General features: G+C 38.6%; 1 protein-coding gene and 1 non-coding gene across 2 annotated transcripts; both read right to left on the bottom strand.

Annotated features, from left to right (window-relative positions):
• Positions 1-11,505: 11,505 nt before the first annotated feature.
• RPS13 (ribosomal protein S13) lies at positions 11,506-16,072 on the bottom strand. The gene is made up of 6 exons (XM_070933597.1): positions 16,003-16,072; positions 15,069-15,117; positions 13,725-13,803; positions 12,798-12,967; positions 12,391-12,491; positions 11,506-11,765 (listed from the first exon to the last, which is right to left on the bottom strand). Exons 1-6 carry the CDS (start codon positions 16,023-16,025, stop codon positions 11,732-11,734), a joined length of 456 nt encoding a protein of 151 aa, XP_070789698.1. The 5' UTR covers positions 16,026-16,072; the 3' UTR covers positions 11,506-11,731.
• Positions 11,860-11,951, bottom strand: LOC139309175 (small nucleolar RNA SNORD14). The gene has a single exon (XR_011599827.1). It is a non-coding gene; the product is annotated as a small nucleolar RNA SNORD14 (small nucleolar RNA).
• Positions 16,073-17,755: the final 1,683 nt, after the last annotated feature.

Raw genomic sequence — 17,755 nt, 5'->3', positions numbered from 1 at the left:
GCATTGGAGGCCTATTTTCCCCCTACACCTGCCTTTTTCAGATTTTATCATTTATAAATTGTTAGATTTCTTTTTATCCGTTTATTAAATTATAAGTAACTAAAGCAATGGTGAAATGTAAAATTTGTTACTACTGGATCTGTGGGTGTGGCTTGGTGGGAAGGGGTTAATGTGACTGGGTGGGCGTGGCCATTATTATTTTTTTTACTTTTAAAAGCATTTTTTTTCTACAACGTTAAGAGGTTGCAGAAAAAATGCTTTTAGAAGCCTCTGACGATCAGGCAACTCAGCTGGGATTGCCAGAGGCTTTTAAAGGCTTTTTTTTTCTACAACCTCTTCAGCTGAAGAGGTTGCAGAAAAAAATGCTTTTAAAAGCCTCTGACGATCCCAGCTGAACCGCGCAATCATCAGAGGCTTTTTTTTTTACTTTTGAAAACATTTTTTTGGCGGAAGAGATTGCAGGAAAAAATGCTTTTAAAAGTAAAAAAACCAGCCTCTGATGATCGCGCAGCTCATCTGGGCATGGGGGGGGGCAGGGATTTTTGCTACCGGTTCTCCGAATCACCCGCCGTCATCACTACCGAATCGGCAATCCGGTCCGAACCGGGAGCATTTCACCCCTGGATCTAAAGGTGGCGAACATGCCTAATATTTGTTCCCCCCCTCAAAATCCCTGTGAGGTGAATTGGGCTGTGAGAAAGTGACTGGCCCAAAGTCACCCAGTCAGCTTTCATGCCTGAGGCAGGACTAGAACTCACTGTCTCCTGGTTTCTAGGCCAGCATCTTGACCATTACACCAAACTAACTCTCATATTTATATATTATATTTTATTATACTATATCATATTATATCACATTATATCACATTATAATCATATTTACATGCCAGCAATTCCATTTTAATTTTTGGATTTTGTTTGATAGATTTTATATTCCAGAACTTTTTCTCCAGAATTTAAGATATTCCTTTCATTTAATCATTTTCTTCATAACAACATTATTTGTAGGGCTGAAAGAGCCAAATTTCTTCATGAGCTCCATGGCTGAAGAACCTGGATCTGGCCATTCTCAGTCCAATTATTGTACCCAGTGACTGTGCTTTGAAGGCAATTCTGTGAATATATAAAGCTGCCGCTCACAAAAAGTTCACTATTGAGGCACAGAATAGCAGAAATGTAAAAGTTGGAGTATGCTATAATTAAATCATATAAAATAAATGAACCTCATATCCAAGCCTGAATGATATGTAGATCTGGTAAATATTTTATATTCTATATTTGAATTCAATGTTCATAGACCATGCATTGTATATGCAAACAATCTGTAGTTTATTGCTGGATACCTTCAAGAGTGAGAAAGAACACTGTCTTAAACAACACTGTGCTAAATGGATCAATAGTCTGAGGTTTCCCGTTACTTATAATTTCACTGAAGGAATAAATGTGACTTCCAGAGAAAGCTTGGGGTGTTCCTGAAAGTCTGATATGTGGCCCGATTGAATCCTTGAAAAGAGACAATGGCTGGGTCATCATATCGGATTGGGTCTATATGGATCCCAGGCATCTCTCTGGTTTAGAGGAAGTGATGGAGATGAAATTATTTATTTATTTATTTATTTTATTTATTTAAATTTATATACTGCCCTTCTCCCGAAGGACTCAGGGGGGTGAACAGCCAAAGGTAAACACACAGAATACAAAAATTTAACAACAGTTTAAAAAACATATTAAACAATTTTGGCCCAACAATTAAAATACCCCTTTTAAAATTCAAATTAAAATTGAGAAGTTAGGCCAGCCTGGCTTGTTGAAATAAAAAAGTCTTGAGGGCCCGGCAGAAAGTATGTAAATCCGGAATCCTCCGTATCTCTGGGGGGAGCTCGTTCCAGAGGGCAGGTGCTCCCACAGAGAAAGCTCTCCCCCTGGGGGGCCGCCAGTCGACATTGTTTGACTGATGGCACCCTGAGGAGCCCCTCTCTGTGGGAGCGTACTGGCCGGTGGGAGGCTCTCGGTGGCAGAAGGCGGTCTCATAGGTAGAAGAGAGTGCATAGAGAGTGGAAGAAGAGAGTGCATAGAGCACTACTGGAGGACAACAAAGAATAAATGCAATCAACCAGAGCTGCTCTTATGATATACTTTATCGTGGTAAACTTGGTGAAAGGAATATTTCTGCACCTTTATTACATCCATAGGTAGCCATTAGCAGCACTTCTGGAGAAGGTGCAGTTGGTGGTTACTTCTAAGGTTCCTATGAAGAATACTAAGTAACTGCTGGATAAAATTACCCAAATTCAGTCCCTTTTAGGACTCAGGCCTTGAGGCAGGTCCCATAGAAATGACTGTGTCTGAGTCTGGCTTGATTATCTTGAATGAACAAAGTTGGCAGGGTTCTTGAAATTGTAAGGTTGGCCATATATTTATTAAATCCCTGTCCTTATGGTTAGCTAAGGCTTCCTAGGAGGTGGCTTGTGATTGGTGTCTGACAGTAGTGAATGTTTCCTTGACAGAAGGTGTGGCCAGTGGTGGGCTGCAACCAGTTTAACAACCGGTTCGGTGAGTGCATGCTTTATGCATGTGCTCACCTAATGCGCTAGTGTGCAGCATTTTAAATGCAGTAATTTGAAGCTCAGCTGCTTACCTTCTAAGGCAGCCCCAGTAAGTAGAACAGCGGAGGTGCGGAAATTGCTGGGCTGAGCAAATCAGCTGAGCCAGAAAGAAGGAAATATAGGAAAAGATAGGGCAGGGGCGGGTGAGCATGACCAGCTGATTGTAGGAACTACCAGTTTGCCTGAACCAGTCCAAACTGGCAGCAGCCCACCACTGGGTGGTGGGCCCACTGACACTTAAGGAGGTAAGGAAGAAATGGTTTGTTCTCTCCTCAAGAAGCCATTGCTGGACCCAACCATGCTGGATAATTTTCATCCTGTCTCCAATTGTTCCTTTTAGGGAAGTTTGTTAAAAAAGGTGGTTGCACTGCAGTTTCAATAAACTCTGAGGGAAGCAGATTATCTGGACTCTTTCCAGTTGAATTTCAAACTTGAGTACAGGACTGAAGTAGTATTAATTGCATTTGTAGATAACCTCTGACAGGAGCTTTTTCCATTAGTTTCACCTACTTTTCTTCTTTTATGCATATAATAAGTTTCTCCAATAGAGTTATAGTTCATGTGCAAACTCATTATTATGTGTTATCACTTGTAATGTGTTTATAAAACTTAATTTTAATAGATAATCACCTGACTTTGCCTCAAAAGCCACATGTTATGTGGGGTTCAAGCAATAAGGTCTTCCAGGGTTAATCATCCTGCGTTTTTATTCTCTCTCCCAGCTTTTGTTTTCACTTCAAAAAATACATGAAAGAGGCAATGCAGCGGGAGCTATTTGGAAAGAAAACAGATGAAAACAGAATTGCATTTGCCCCCTTAGGCTGAGGTACTGTCCCTTTAAAAAGGGTTCCATGAACAGTACTATTCATTTGTCAGTCAGCTTTCTGCCTGAGTGGAGATCATGTTTGGAAGCTGGCAGTTGTTTTTTTTCTCACCCTCCAGGATCCAGGCTCTGACAGTGAGAGCAAGGATTAGATGTGGGCTAGAAGAAACTACTTCTTAACTTCTTATTTCGATCTGATGCCTGTGTCTTTCTCCCTATTCCCTCACCATTCTTTTTTCTGAATCATAAATTAGCCAACTATTTGGTTTAAACTAGCATGTTCTCCAAACGAGGGAAGGTGGGAAGGTAACAGCATTCCGTGCGCATTTGGCATTTAATCATGCCGGCCACATGACCACAGAGACGTCTTCAGACAGCACTGGCTCTTTGGCTTTGAAACGGAGATGAGCACTGCCCCCTAGAGTCGGGAACGACTAGCACATATGTGTGAGGGGAACCTTTACCTTTTAAACATGTCATAAGGCGGCATCCTTTATCAATCCTGCAAGTTTGAAATGCAGAACATGTGGCCCTATGTGGGGCAGCCTGTTTATTCATTTTTTAGCAGCAGAGCAATGGAGAGGAAACCTGCTGATAAGAGCAGCAGGAAATGCAGGGGACATGGGGTTCCTGGTAGACTTATAAAAGGAGGTGGTGGCAGCAAAAGAGAAATATAACTTAATGGCCATTTGCTTTAAAGACCATTTGAAGTTACAATGGATCTCCCAAGACACTTATGACCCAATTTTGAAGTTCCTATGGTCCCACCTCCCCACCTCATGGACATGTGATCACATGTGATCACATCTTGAGTGCTTGGCAACTGGCTTATGGATTTATGGCTGCTTCCCATTGTCACATGACCAAAATTTTCAATGCTTTTTTGCCAGTTTCCAGTGTTTACTTCAGGTTTCTGGGGGGAAAAAACTTCCCAAAACCTCCCATTGGGTATAACAGGATTCTTTTAATGACTGAGGCGTTTGCTTCAAAACTGACACAAAAAGTTGTAAAAATCAGGCACAATTAAATTGGTAGTGGCCAATTTAACAACTGCCATGACTTGTAACTGTAATTTGGGGCTCTATTAGGGTCGTAAGACTACTCTCTGTATACAGTAGTCAAAGAGGCAAAGGATACTGCAAACATTACCATGAAACCAGAATGATTCCTACTGGGTTTTATGGATATGTAGATGTGGGAAATTAATATTGCTTTTTATAACTATGGCAGGATTATTGTGTACAAAAAGATGGAAAAGCAATGAAATATCTACAGAAGAAGATTGGATTATAAAATTAACTGAATTTGTGGAATTGGCGAAATTGATCCGTTTGGTCAGGGGGGGAAATAAAGACTTTTTTTGAAAGATTGGAAACCTGATATGGACTTTTTGTTAAAAGAAGAGTGAGTTGATGATTTCTGGATTAAGAGGATGGGGAAAAGAGTAAAATAGAAAGAAGAGTGGAAGGCATAACTATAAATTTTCTTTCATTTCATCTTTCCTTTTTCGTATTTTTTATCTTTGTGTTTTGTTTTCTATATTTTACTATATTGAAAAAATTCTGCCTCTTATCATCTATCTCTCATTTGTCTGTCTGTCTATCATCACCTTTACACACACACATACATATATGGGGGGCGGGGGAGAAATAAAGCTATGGAATACACCGTACCAACTGCAACGAAAAGTGATGGAAATTCTTTGTCTTGAACTGTTGCATGCAGGTGAGGAAGACAGGAAGAGCAACTTTATCAGATAAACAACAGATTGTTTGAATGATGTTACTGTAGATGCAGCCCTTCAGTTTCAGGTATGTTTGACTGGCTCCTTTAGAAAACTGTATCCTGTCAAGAGTTGTTTAGCAGTTAGTTAGTTAGTTGTCAACTCACAAAGCATCTCTGGCCTGCTCTCCAGTTACCATAGGCAAGGGGGATGGGAAAACAAACTTTGAAGCTGCAGCAAGGGAGTACTTCAGTCAAAACAAAAGCACACTCCAGCCACCTCTCTGCCAAGGCCATCTCTGCAGATACCCACAGTGGCTGGAGGGGAGTGATCTCCCCAACCTATGAAATTGCTTCTTGTTGGAGAATGTGACTGATGATATACCTTGGGGGGAGGGGGGAAACAGGGTCAGAGCCAGGACGTAAATTAAGTGTGGTCTTCACTTGGAACATACTGACATGAAGCTCCTAATAAATAACTGGATTTCTTTTGAAGCTTCGCTGGAGGCTCATGATTTAATTAGGGCATTGGACTGAACCCTCACAGCAATGTTGAGAGACTTGGTGTTATTTTGCATATGGCTCCGTTCTTGTTTACCAAATCTCCACCCTGGCATTCTTGCCATTTTTCAAAAGCATTTTGCTAAACTCTTGGAAGAAATTAAACAAATTACCGGATTAATGTCAGTAAAGCACCAGCTCTTACATTTTAATCAGGATCAAGGAGGAATATCTTGTAAATACATTGTCCTGCCTAGTTTTTTTTAATTGTGGAGGAAGTTATGTATGGCAGGCTCTTCAGTGCAATTAGTCTGAAGTGCATATTTTAGCAGATCTAAAGAGTACTCTTTAAAAAACCCCAATGGGAAAAAAAATTGAAGTCTGCTGTTAATTTTTAAGTATGTGGGTGGCATAGACTTACAATTTGGGGTAGTATTAAAATGTAAAACATAAAACAGGAAAGTCAGTCAGCTCCAATTTTAAATATGGAATAAATTCATTTGGGTGCAATCGAGATTAACTAGTTTCCTAAAGTTTACTGAGAAAAATGATGTGGCAGAAGTTTTTGTTTCCCAGACTTTTATGGAGAGAGTCATGGGCATGATGTAACATCTGAAGAATGACATGTCTCTAATAATAGGACTTGGAAAGCTCCATTCCAGAAGTGCACTGTATCAAGAAGCTCCCCAGAGTCATCAAATCTAACTTACATGGATGAAACCCTTAAAAGTTGACACAAGCTGGACCTAGGGAAATTACAATTCTCTCTGGGATCAGTGGAAAGAAAACCAGGAAAAAAGTGAAAAGGAAGCTCTGACTCACTAATTTCGGTTGTAGGAAAAAATGGTAGGAATCGGGCTTCATCCTTTACCAAATTTCTCATTGACCTCATTAAGGATTGCAATGAAACTTTGCCAACCAATTGAAATACAATACAACCAATTGAAATACAATGAATTTCAATTTTTAATAGCCAACTGCTGTTGATTTCAATGGCATTTAAGTGGGCCTAGTTAAGTATTTTGGATTCAAAATACTAAAATGAGTGCCCTTTGAGGAATTCCTTGCTCCCAGTTTCACAAAAAGATACTTATTTCAGCCAATAGTACTTCTAACCTGGGATTGTAATAATGCAAATGAAAGAAATGCCGAAGCTTTGCCCAGCAACCTTTTTTCAATGAGGATAAATGTGGTTTTAAAATAAAATCAGCAGTCTTGGTACATTAGCAAAAGGAAGCCAGTTCAGTTTTGCCAATGAATTCCAGGGTTTTGCCATTTAGAGCAAGTAGGACTTTGATCTGGCTTTAAAAAAAACAAACACCACCTTCTGCTTTTTCAATATACTCCTTGGCAGCATGAAAGAGAATTGGCTGCAAAAAAGAAAGAAAAAGTCTGAGCAATTTGCATTCTAAAATTCTCCAGGCCAGCATCCAAACAGAAGACTGCTGGAAGCATAGGGACCTCTGCTGATATTTCTGAGCACTAGCCACACAGTATGCATATAATTATTTAAAATTAATTAGTCCCGGAGGCTCTTTCTCAGTATACAGTAGTATTTTAACAACTGTAGCTAGCAATGAAAGCTTTTCCATTTATTTTGTTGTGACAGCATAGCTTATTGTATTTAATTTTAGTATGTTAAAACATTTTACCTGCTGAAAAGCATGATCTGCAAAACTCAAGACTGGATCCCTTAGGAAATATTTGAACTGGCCAATAAAAATACTGCTGCGGTACAGACTTGGAGGTCCAACAGTTATCCTTAGGAAGAGATATTTAGGAATTGGGTGTTTAGTTTTGGGAAGGCAGAGGGAGGATATGAATCCATTCTTTAACATCTAAAGGATTATCCCACACAAGAGGACCATGATATGAAATAATGTTCAAGAATTAAATTCCATAGCAGCTTTTTTCCTAACGACTAAATCAATTGCCTGCAGAAACAATAGCAGGCACCACTGCATGCATTCTGATAGAACCTGGTCGGCCATGTATCATGAAGTTGGACACAAAGGGCGACTCCATAATAAGCATTATGCACTAAGCATTTTACCGGATAGCTAGCCCTATTACAGTAAAAAGGCAATATTATGTTATTTTTTGATTTCATTTTTTTTTGTTGGAAATGGTTTGTTGCGGGATAAATGTATACTCAAGATGAATATACCAACTGCCTTTTCCTGTTGTTGTTCCTGTTGTTTCTTTGTTTTAATGCCAGTTTCTTTTGTGATATGAAATATTAAAGGAGACACATGCTCAGCTGAAGAATAATCTGTGGTTGTGAACAGCTTGGATAGAGGAAACATTTGCAGATAGTAATTTGAATACACAAATCCACTGAAATTTTAATTACCGGTAGCATTTTCAAGCTGAGGGGTAAAAATATCCAATTAAGTTACTTTTAAAGAAATATTGTTATATTAGATCAATGATTAATGCTATTGCATTTATAAATATTCAACTACAGACTTTGTATCACTGTATGTATTTTTGCCAAATTTGTACAGTACATCAGTGGATCACGAATTAGGTCTAAATCAAATTCTATACCCTTTCTTCACATTGTAAACCCATACTGCCACCTAATATTCCAAGTATTTTCTGGAACCTATACATACAATTAATCTTCCAGATAAATAGAATCAAATAACAGAGTTGGAAGAGACCTTGAAGGTCTTCTAGTCCAACCTCCTGCTTATGGTTATACTGTTTCAGACAAATGGTCATCCAATCTCTTCTTTAAAACTTCCAGTGTTGGAGCATTCACAACTTCTAGAGGCAAGTTATTCCACTGATTAACCATTCTGTCAGGAAATTTTGCTTCTCTCCTTGATTAGTTTCCATCCATTGCTTCTTGTCCTGCCTTCAGGTGCTTTGGAGAATAGCTTGACTTCCTCTTCTTTGTGGCAACCCCCGAGCATCAGAACAGTGCTATCATGTCACCCAGTCCTTCATTTCATTAAACTAAACATACCCAATTCCAGCAACTGTTCTTTTATGTTTTAGCCTCCAGTCCCCTAATCATCTTTGTTGCTCCGCACTCTTTCTAGTCTCAACATTTAGAAGAGTGCAAATAAAATTTTATTAAAACTTTCTCAAGATTACTGGGTTTTTTTCCACATCTAAAAATAGTATTTCAATTTTTCTGACAATTTCATTGTCTGATATATAAATTAAGGCTGCAATACTACAACTTTTCCAGAATAGCTATGATTATTCCAGCTCTTGTCAAGTTAATAATCTCAATTTTACAATAATTTATATATAAATTAGGATAATTTATACATAATTTTAAATGGTTTTTGAATGTATTTTAATGGTTCCGAATTTAAGAAGATGGTAGAATTTTTGCATACTAACTGGAACAAAGTCTTCTCCTATTTTGATTTGGAATAAAACAAAAACATTTATTAAATGCCATTTTATCGTATATACTTCTCATTAAAATGTAGAAGTGATTAGTTCAAGATGCAATCTATAAAGGAGAAAATTAGTGAGTTAAATCTTTTTACACCCCATATATCTCCTGAGTAATGTGCATTTTAACTTCTTTTAAATATAACCAAATAAATTTTACATACTGCTCAAACAGAATTTTTGAATAAGACTGAGGAAAGGAAGTAGAATGACAGGCTTTCAGACATAAAGTATTATATTGAATAGTTGTGATACTGATTAGAAAGTGCAGATTCTAGATCTATAAGCATTTAAGTTCTATTCCAATTGTATTGTTCCGTGTACACCTGGGAATCCTTAAAGTAGAGAAAGTATGTTCACAAAGATGTTTTTCTTAATCCATGTCCAATTCAGCTAAGCTTACTGTAAATGATTTAACAGTATGGCAAACCATAACTGATTCTAAAAACACTCATTATTTTCCATAATGGTGCAGAGTTTACTATAATATATACTCAGTAGTATTTATAACTGAACAGAATTGAATATGGTAAAAGGAAGCTTGAGCCATTAAATGTCATGAAGCCAAGACTGTATAACGAATGTGCTTGCTGATTCCCCATAAATTACAAACTTTGCATCTTGAAGTTCAGACATTTAATGATGGGGAGATATATGAAAGCTTTCAATAACCTCTGAATAGCTAGATAAACTTAACAAGATTAGGAAACCTCAGAATATGTCAGAAATTAGGAAAATTCAGAATATGTCATGACCATATTTGACTTTAGATACAATGACTATCTTCATAATAGTCTCTAGTAATTTATAACATTTCTTTTGAACTCTCTGAGCAGCATATTTTATTAGGTTAAGCACATGCTTAGAGGATTTATTGAACTACCTTAAACTTAAGATAGTTAATTGTGCTCAAGAAACAAAAGTGAACCCGATCTCTGAGAGAAAAATGAAAAACACCTTAGTTTTCTCCCATCTACACTTTGCAAACAAGTGCTGAAGCTCTATTCAAAATTGTTTATTTTCCAGCTTTGCATCAATTTTATAGTTGGAGGAAAAACATTCAGATGGTAATACTATGCAATTTTATAAAAAGGTATTATAATACTGCCCGTTGTATCTTCTACAAGAGTAAACAAGACCCTAGCAGTCACACAGACACAAGAAAAGAATCCTATTGTTGTTCCCCAAAATTGAGTTGATACCTTATTGGATATTCACCATCTAATAAAACAGCTACCAGTGACGTTTTAAGCAGGGGCTGAGACCTGTGGAATGTTGTTTAAGGGCTTAAAACAGAAAATAGCTGCATTGACAAAAGATCTGAAAACCTCACATAAGGCATTTCTACCTTGTCCCTATATACCGTATTTTTCAGACTATAAGACGCTCCGGACGACAAGATGCTTTTGGGGAGTAAAACAAAAAATCTGCCTCCCAGCAATTTGCCCTCTTGCAGCAAACAACAAACAGCCTGGTCAGCTTCAGTACAGCCTGATTTAGCACAAGCAGCTGACTGGCGGTTAGATCGGCATCCCAGAACACTGCCTATTAGCTGTTCCAGGCTGTGGGGATTGCCACCACCCATTTCCACCGTCACCACCTATTCTTGCCGCCTATTCCCACCGCCTGGAACAGGCCGAAAATGGGACATGTGGAGGCAGCGATAGACGGCAACGGCAATGGGTGGTGATCTCCGCAGTCTGGAACAGCTAATAGACGGTATTCTGGGAGGCAGATCCAACCGCCAATCAGCTGCTCGTGCTAAATGGCTATGCTGAAGCTGACCAGGCTGTTTGCTGCAAGGAGGCAGAGGCTGAAGGGTGGGCGGAGCTTCAGCAACAGACATTTCCACCCACTTTGGGGGGGGGGAGTGCGTCTTATACACCGAAAAATACAGTAATTCAACTGCTCTCTGCCTAGCTAACTAAATTAATCTGTAGTTCATAACATTTGTATATCTACTCTTAAAAGCAATTTGATTAGTTTTACTACTAGTTCATTTGAAAACTACTTGATTGGTAAATATTTCTCTTCTCTTTTCATTAAAAATATAAGCCATGGGAGAGGTAAAGATAAGTGGCTATTGTCTCCATTACCATAGCTGTATTCTTAATTAAAGGAAAATCCACTTTTTCCAAATTAAAGGAAAAATCTATTCATATAATTCTTGTTTTGAAAAAATTAACTTTCAGCCTAAAAGCCCATTTTTTCCAACTCCCAATATGGGCAAAGAAGCATTTTAAAAAATTGGTCCTTCTTTATGGATATTCGTTCATCAAACACCATTTACTCTAACTGAAAACAAATATAATTGAGAAATATAAGCAGTTCTGATTTTAGCCTCAAGCAGTTTCAAGTCATCCATTTTCATTAATGCTGTCTCCCAAAGTATTTGATAGGAAAAGTTTCTATCAACACTCAATGTGTACACAGTTAATAAGAACCTTTAGTAAATTTATTGGAAACCAAAAATTTTTGCAGGACAACAGCAGCTTTAAAGAACTCAAATTATATTATCAAGTGGAAAAAAAATCCAGAAACGTTTATTGATGTAAACGTGTTAACTTATCCTTCCAATTTTAAATAAAGCAATGACATCACTCTGAAGTAGGCATAACACGATTACAAGATGGTTTAGATTCCCATGGTCGTAATAAGAATTTTTATGCAACCAGAGCAGAAGCCGTGGATGATTCGCTGCAGAAGAAGAGAAGAACTATTTAGCAACTTCATCAAAATGAGGTCACGTAGCATCAAAAAGATTACATTTAAACTTATCAGCTACAGCAGCTCACTCAGACATCCAAGGAAGGACTAGCCAACACAAAGGAAAAACCTTTCTGGTGGAAACTGCAAATGGTTGGAAAACTATCATCATAGTGAGCAACCTGAAACTGGATTTAAGTACAAAAAAACTGAAGTAGCCATACTAATGGGATTAATATTTATATCATTTAGAGAGCACTGTAAAGTACAATGAAGTGGTATATAAGTCTAAGTGCTATTGCTATCATTTCCTCCCAATATTTATCTGCTATACTGCTTTCTGCAGCTCAGATCAGCAGCAACTTCTGAACAGGTGTAATTTGAATGCATCTTAATACACCCCAAAAGTATTAATTACAATCAATAGAATTACATACAGAATAGTTAGGAAGTATTTCAAAAAAGTTACTGCTACACCTACGTTCCAAAAATTGCCAAACATAGCGGGATTCCTTACATGAATGCCATTTATTTCTATAACATTAAGCAGAACAAAAAACTGCTGCCAACGTTAAACAACATGTCTATATTGTGACTGACAGCAAAATATACTTACTACTTCCAATTAGGTGGGAGTACTCTCTTGGTCTTGTAGTAACGAGCCAGTCTGTGAATTCTGCTCTCAATCAAAATAAGTCGGAATTTGGCATCTTTATCCTTCCAACAAAAACAAATATTTTCAAATACTGTTTTGGGAGACAGCCTGTTTTGTGTTTTCTTAGAATAACAATGCAGTTCTCGTAACCAATCATTGTGCTTATTTCTTTTCTCTTAATTCACCAGAGCAGATCTAGTGAAAATATAGTTTCAATTGTGCATATTCTACCAGCACCAGGATCTTAGATATAAACCAGTATTTAATTTACTGTAAAGGCACTACCTCTTCAAAAGCAAATACTGTTCTAGAATAACTGTAGGTCCCATTTTAAAATCTTGAGGATGGAATATACTCTGCTACTTTACCTTGCGGTTCCTCTCAAGATGCTTGCGGACAGCAACTGCTTTCTTGATTAAGTGGTAAAGATCTTCTGGGAGATCAGGAGCAAGTCCCTTGGATTTAAGAATCCTCAGAATTTTGTTACCAGTCACAAAACGAACTTGGGCAACCCCATGCGAGTCCCTTAATATCACACCTGAAACCAAATTGAGCATTTTTGGAAGTACTGTAATTTTAAAGTACCGTAAATTTAAACATATTAATTCATTTGGACATTCAAGAAGCATTAACTATCACAAAGGAAGGATTCTGTAGGTCTTGCAAAAGACTATTTACAGCTTGCATAAGGCAGTCAAATAAAAGCTACAAAATATACAATTTTAGCAATAGCAATGATATTTGAGGCATTAAATAAACTATCAATTCACTAATACCTTAAATAAAAGCTAGGTTCTAAGATTTCAATTATATTAACCATCAGAACTTGATTGAAAAAAAATATCTTAACTGGACAGAATACCACCTTATACCCCCTGCAATAAATAAAGCATTTGGTACACTTTCAAACTATGAATATTCTAGCCAGGCAATAAACCAAGGTAAGTTTCTCAAGATGAAAACCAAATCAACAACATGGATTATTTGGCTGCCTGACTCGCAAAAGACTCAAAATCAGAGGTCCTTAATCCCTAGTAGGCTATGGCCTATTTGGAATTGGGGTGCATGAGGCTGGCCAGAGTGCATGTGTGCAGCTTAATGTGTGTGAATGACGTGCACTTGCGTGCACTGTCCTATCATTTATGCAGCCCAGTTACTTTTCCCCCCCAGCTAGGCTGCTAAGCTGCAAAGGTTGGAGACCACAGTTCTACGTGGCTTATAACTAAGAACCAATGTATATGCCCTCATGTATATATTATTAGTTACTATTAGCACAGCATTTTATTCCAACATACCGATTTGGGAAGGTGTCAGGCCTTTCTTTGCCAACTTGTAAATCTGCTCTTTGACATCATCAGAAGTAAGCTTCAGCCACTAAAAAATTTTTAGTTGTTAGCCATTCTAGTTCAGATACATTGGATAGCAAACTGACCCAACCACCCAACATGGAACATATAGTAATTCTGCGATTTCAAATAGCAAAAATAACAAAAGTAAAACATAAAAGTTCTAGGTAAAGAGAATTGTGTAAAGAGAAAAGTGTTAAAGTGTCCCTTGCTACATCCTCACACAGAACTGTAGCTGTCAAAGTAAATAAATAAATAAATAAATAAATAAATAAATAAATAAATAAATAAATAAATAAATAAATAAAAGTAGGACGCCTTCAAATTACATAGCTTTTGATTTCATTCAATTTCTTGATACTATGGTTTTAGAAGTAGCAGACTTAATCCTGTAAAAATACAGGAGAAGAGTATAATTTCACAACACTACTGAAACTGCAATGCTATGTAGTCATCTGGTCAGCTAAATATTTTCCCCCAAATTAATGCTTCTGATTGTAACTAAGCTAAACTGCAAGTGTGACATATGTACATATATCATGAATTAAAACTACAAAAAGAAAGTTGTAGCTCAATTACTTCCATATGCTAGCAAAACTGCTTAAGATTAACCAGATTTGTTTTTTAATTTTCTCATGAGTATAATTGTCTTAGAGCTTGGAACTGCTTGAGTGGGGTTTTTTTTTGGTTAACTATTATCCCAAATACTAAAGTATTAAGATTGTCAGCAATTGTTCAAAATGTAGCATGCAAACAGATCACTTTGAGACCATCAATATTTACGTTCTCACTTTCAATGGTAGTCTTTAACACTTGAAAAGCTTTTTTTTTTTTTACTCAAGATGTAAGTTTTAAGAAATAGGCAAGATATATATGTTTTCCTAATTAACTGCAAGATTGGTATTCTATTTCTGAACTGTTAAATCAAAATAGTACTAAATAGGAAATACATTTAAAATAATTTAGCCTGTGGGATATTTACAAATAAGTTGCATCCTTCACTTTGCAAAGTTAATCAAGCCCCAGACTGTACGACTGTAACTTGCTGCTTGTATCCTTACGATTTATATCGATTGTTTCCTAGTATGATATGATTGCTTATTTGTATCCTATGATTATCCTTAAGTGTTGTACCTCATGATTCTTGACGATACATATCTTGTCTTTTTATGTACACTGAGAGCGTTTGCACCGAAGACAAATTCCTTGTGTGTCCAATCACACTTGGCCAATAAAGAATAATTCTATCTATCTATCTTCTAAGCAGGATGAATAACTGAGGTCAGTACTTACTGTAGGCACGCTTCTCCTGTAAGGTAAGGCCGACTGGGACAGACCCTTTCTATTGAAGGAGGCAAAGATAGCATATTTTAGAAAATGTGACAAACGTACAGGATACTAACCAGCTTGATACCGTAATAATCTAGGATTGCCAGCACATAAATCATTACCAACCCTGTCAGGTTGGATCTAAGAAGCCAAACTCTCAGAATAACAAGAGCTGCATAGCTTTTTTTTTTTTTTTAATTTGATTTATATGCTGCCCTTCTCCGGAGACTCAGGGCGGCTTACAATGCGCTAAGCAATAGCCTTCATTCTTTTGTATATTTATACAAAGTCAGCTTATTGCCCCCACAAACTGGGTCCTCAATTTACCTACCTTAGAAAGGATGGAAGGCTGAGTCAACCTTGAGCCTTGGCGAGATTCGAACCTGCAGTAATTGCAGGCAGCTGGTCTTAATAACCAGCTTAATAACAGGGTGCCTTAAACCACTGTACTACCAAGGCTCTTTTGATTTTACCCGACCGAGAAAATATTAAAACAAAAAAAAAAAAATTGCACGAGTACAGGGAATCTACGAGGCGCTGTCGCCTCCAACCTTCACACTTATTTCCCCCATCTCCTATAAGGGGCGCCTCCCGAGCCTTTTGTTAAGAGATGTCCCGGATGTTTCATTGAAAAGGCATGAGCGAGAGAGCGAGCGAGCGCTAAACTGCGGCCCGACAACCCGCCAATGACTCTCCGGGCGTCATTGAGGAAAGCGCCGATCCCCGTGGTTCTCAACGAAGTTGGCCTCTAAGCAAAAGCCTCAGCCCCCCCCGCCCCCAAACAACAGAAGCGAAGCTCCTGAAATAGGTCGCAAAACTACGAGCTGAGGAAATGACGGCCGCTCCCGCAAGCCCTCCTCGGATCCTCCCGCCAAGGCCTTGGTCTGGGCCAACTCACCCGGGTGCGTGCATGCGACCCATGATGGCGCCGAAAAGAAAGAAGCGAGCAAAGCAGCCTTGCAGTCTTTCTTTCCGCCGGAAGTGACGTTTGCAGGCAGAAAGGAAAAGACGTCCGGTTTCGCCTGCGACTGTTCGGAGCGGATCTTCCGCCGGTTGATGAACTACATCTCCCAGCATTCCTTCCATAAATCTTTAGTCTTCGTTGAGGGAAGCTGGGGGGGGGACATGGTTCCAATTGGGTCCTATTCGGATTCGTTTGTTTTATTAATGGACTAATATGGAGGGGAAAGGAGTGTGTGTGTGTGTGTGTGTGTGTGTGTGTGTGTGTGTCTGTCTGTCTGTCTGTCTGTCTGTCGCGGCAAATGTCAGCACATAAATCTGATTAAATAAATAAAATTTTACTTGTGCTGCAACTCAAAATGCATTTGGACACTTTCTTAACCCGATTTGGCTTTTCAGTCAGTGCACTTAAGAAAAAGCTCATCAGCCGCCACCTACCATTGCATCATGTGGCTAATTGTCACATATTAAACATACAGGTAGTCCTCCACTTATGACAGTTCATTTAGTGACTGTTCAAAGTTACACGGCACTGAAAAAAGTGACATGACCGTTTTTCACAGGACCACTGCAGCATCCCTATATGATCAAAATTCAGATGCTTAGCAACTAATTCATATATATGACAGTTGCAACATCCTGAGATCATCTTTTACGACTGTCTTGACAAGCAGTCAATGGGGAATATAGATTCACTTAACCACCGTGTTACTAACTTAAATGCAATGTTCACTTAACTGTGGCAAGAAAAGTCATAAAATAGGGCAAACTCACTTAACAAATGCTTCACATAGCAACATAAATTTTGGGCTCAATTATGGTCATAACTCAAGGACTACCTGTACGTGTATCCTAAGACTGGATCTTCAGATATCTGTAGATCTTAAAAGGTTCTCAATTTTACCATTTTCAGTTGTGTGTAAAGAGCAACAGTTGGCCATTCTCACCCGTCATCTCCAGCCTTTGAAGAATGCTCCCCAACATTCTTGTAATTTACCTTTCTCTACATAGGCAGAAAAAAATTCAAACAAATAATGCACTGGCGCAACTCTGTATTTTTATTTTTAAAGGAAATTTAGAAGGGTCTGCAAGACTTGTGGCTCCGTTGCCTGAGCCTGGGCTATCGACAGATGCAGACTCTGAGAGTGAGGGAGAGGAGTTGGCAAGGCCTCCCTCTCCAGGACCCTCCTCTCTGGCAATGCCTCCCGAGGACACCAAAGGCCAAAAGATAGGCCCAGAGCCAAGCACGTCCCCGCAGCCACAGGTGGACAGCAACGAAGGAGATAAGTGCTGGCTGGACCCTCGGCAGAGACACAGGGAGAAGCATGCGCAGCAGAGGGGCAGGCGTGCCAGAGATTAGCTGAGTCACTGGACCACACCCCACAGGGTATAAATGTGGGTGTGGTGGCCGGTTCAGTTTGTGATGAGCAAAAACTAGAAATAATCCATGATCTCTGCATTACTGGACTTCTGCCTGCCTTGTTGCACTGCATTTGGACTAATCCTTGTATTGCGGAAACTTTGCCTGCTTTATCGGAATGCTTGCAATCTAATCTTTGTTTTGTGAGAGTAAAGTCTGAATTGGCAGCTAGCCACTGGGTTGCTGCCAGCTTTATCTTCAAAGATTTTGTCGTGTGGCTTATTAACTCCGGGCCGCCTGTGGGGGTACGTGTGTGGGACGGGAACAGAAC

Source organism: Pituophis catenifer, unplaced genomic scaffold, assembly GCF_029215685.1.
Source record: "Pituophis catenifer annectens isolate HBS135680 unplaced genomic scaffold, rPitCat1.0.hap2 SCAF_1, whole genome shotgun sequence".
Classification (NCBI taxonomy): Eukaryota; Metazoa; Chordata; class Lepidosauria; order Squamata; family Colubridae; genus Pituophis; species Pituophis catenifer.
This window is presented reverse-complemented; position numbering and strand designations above follow the sequence as displayed.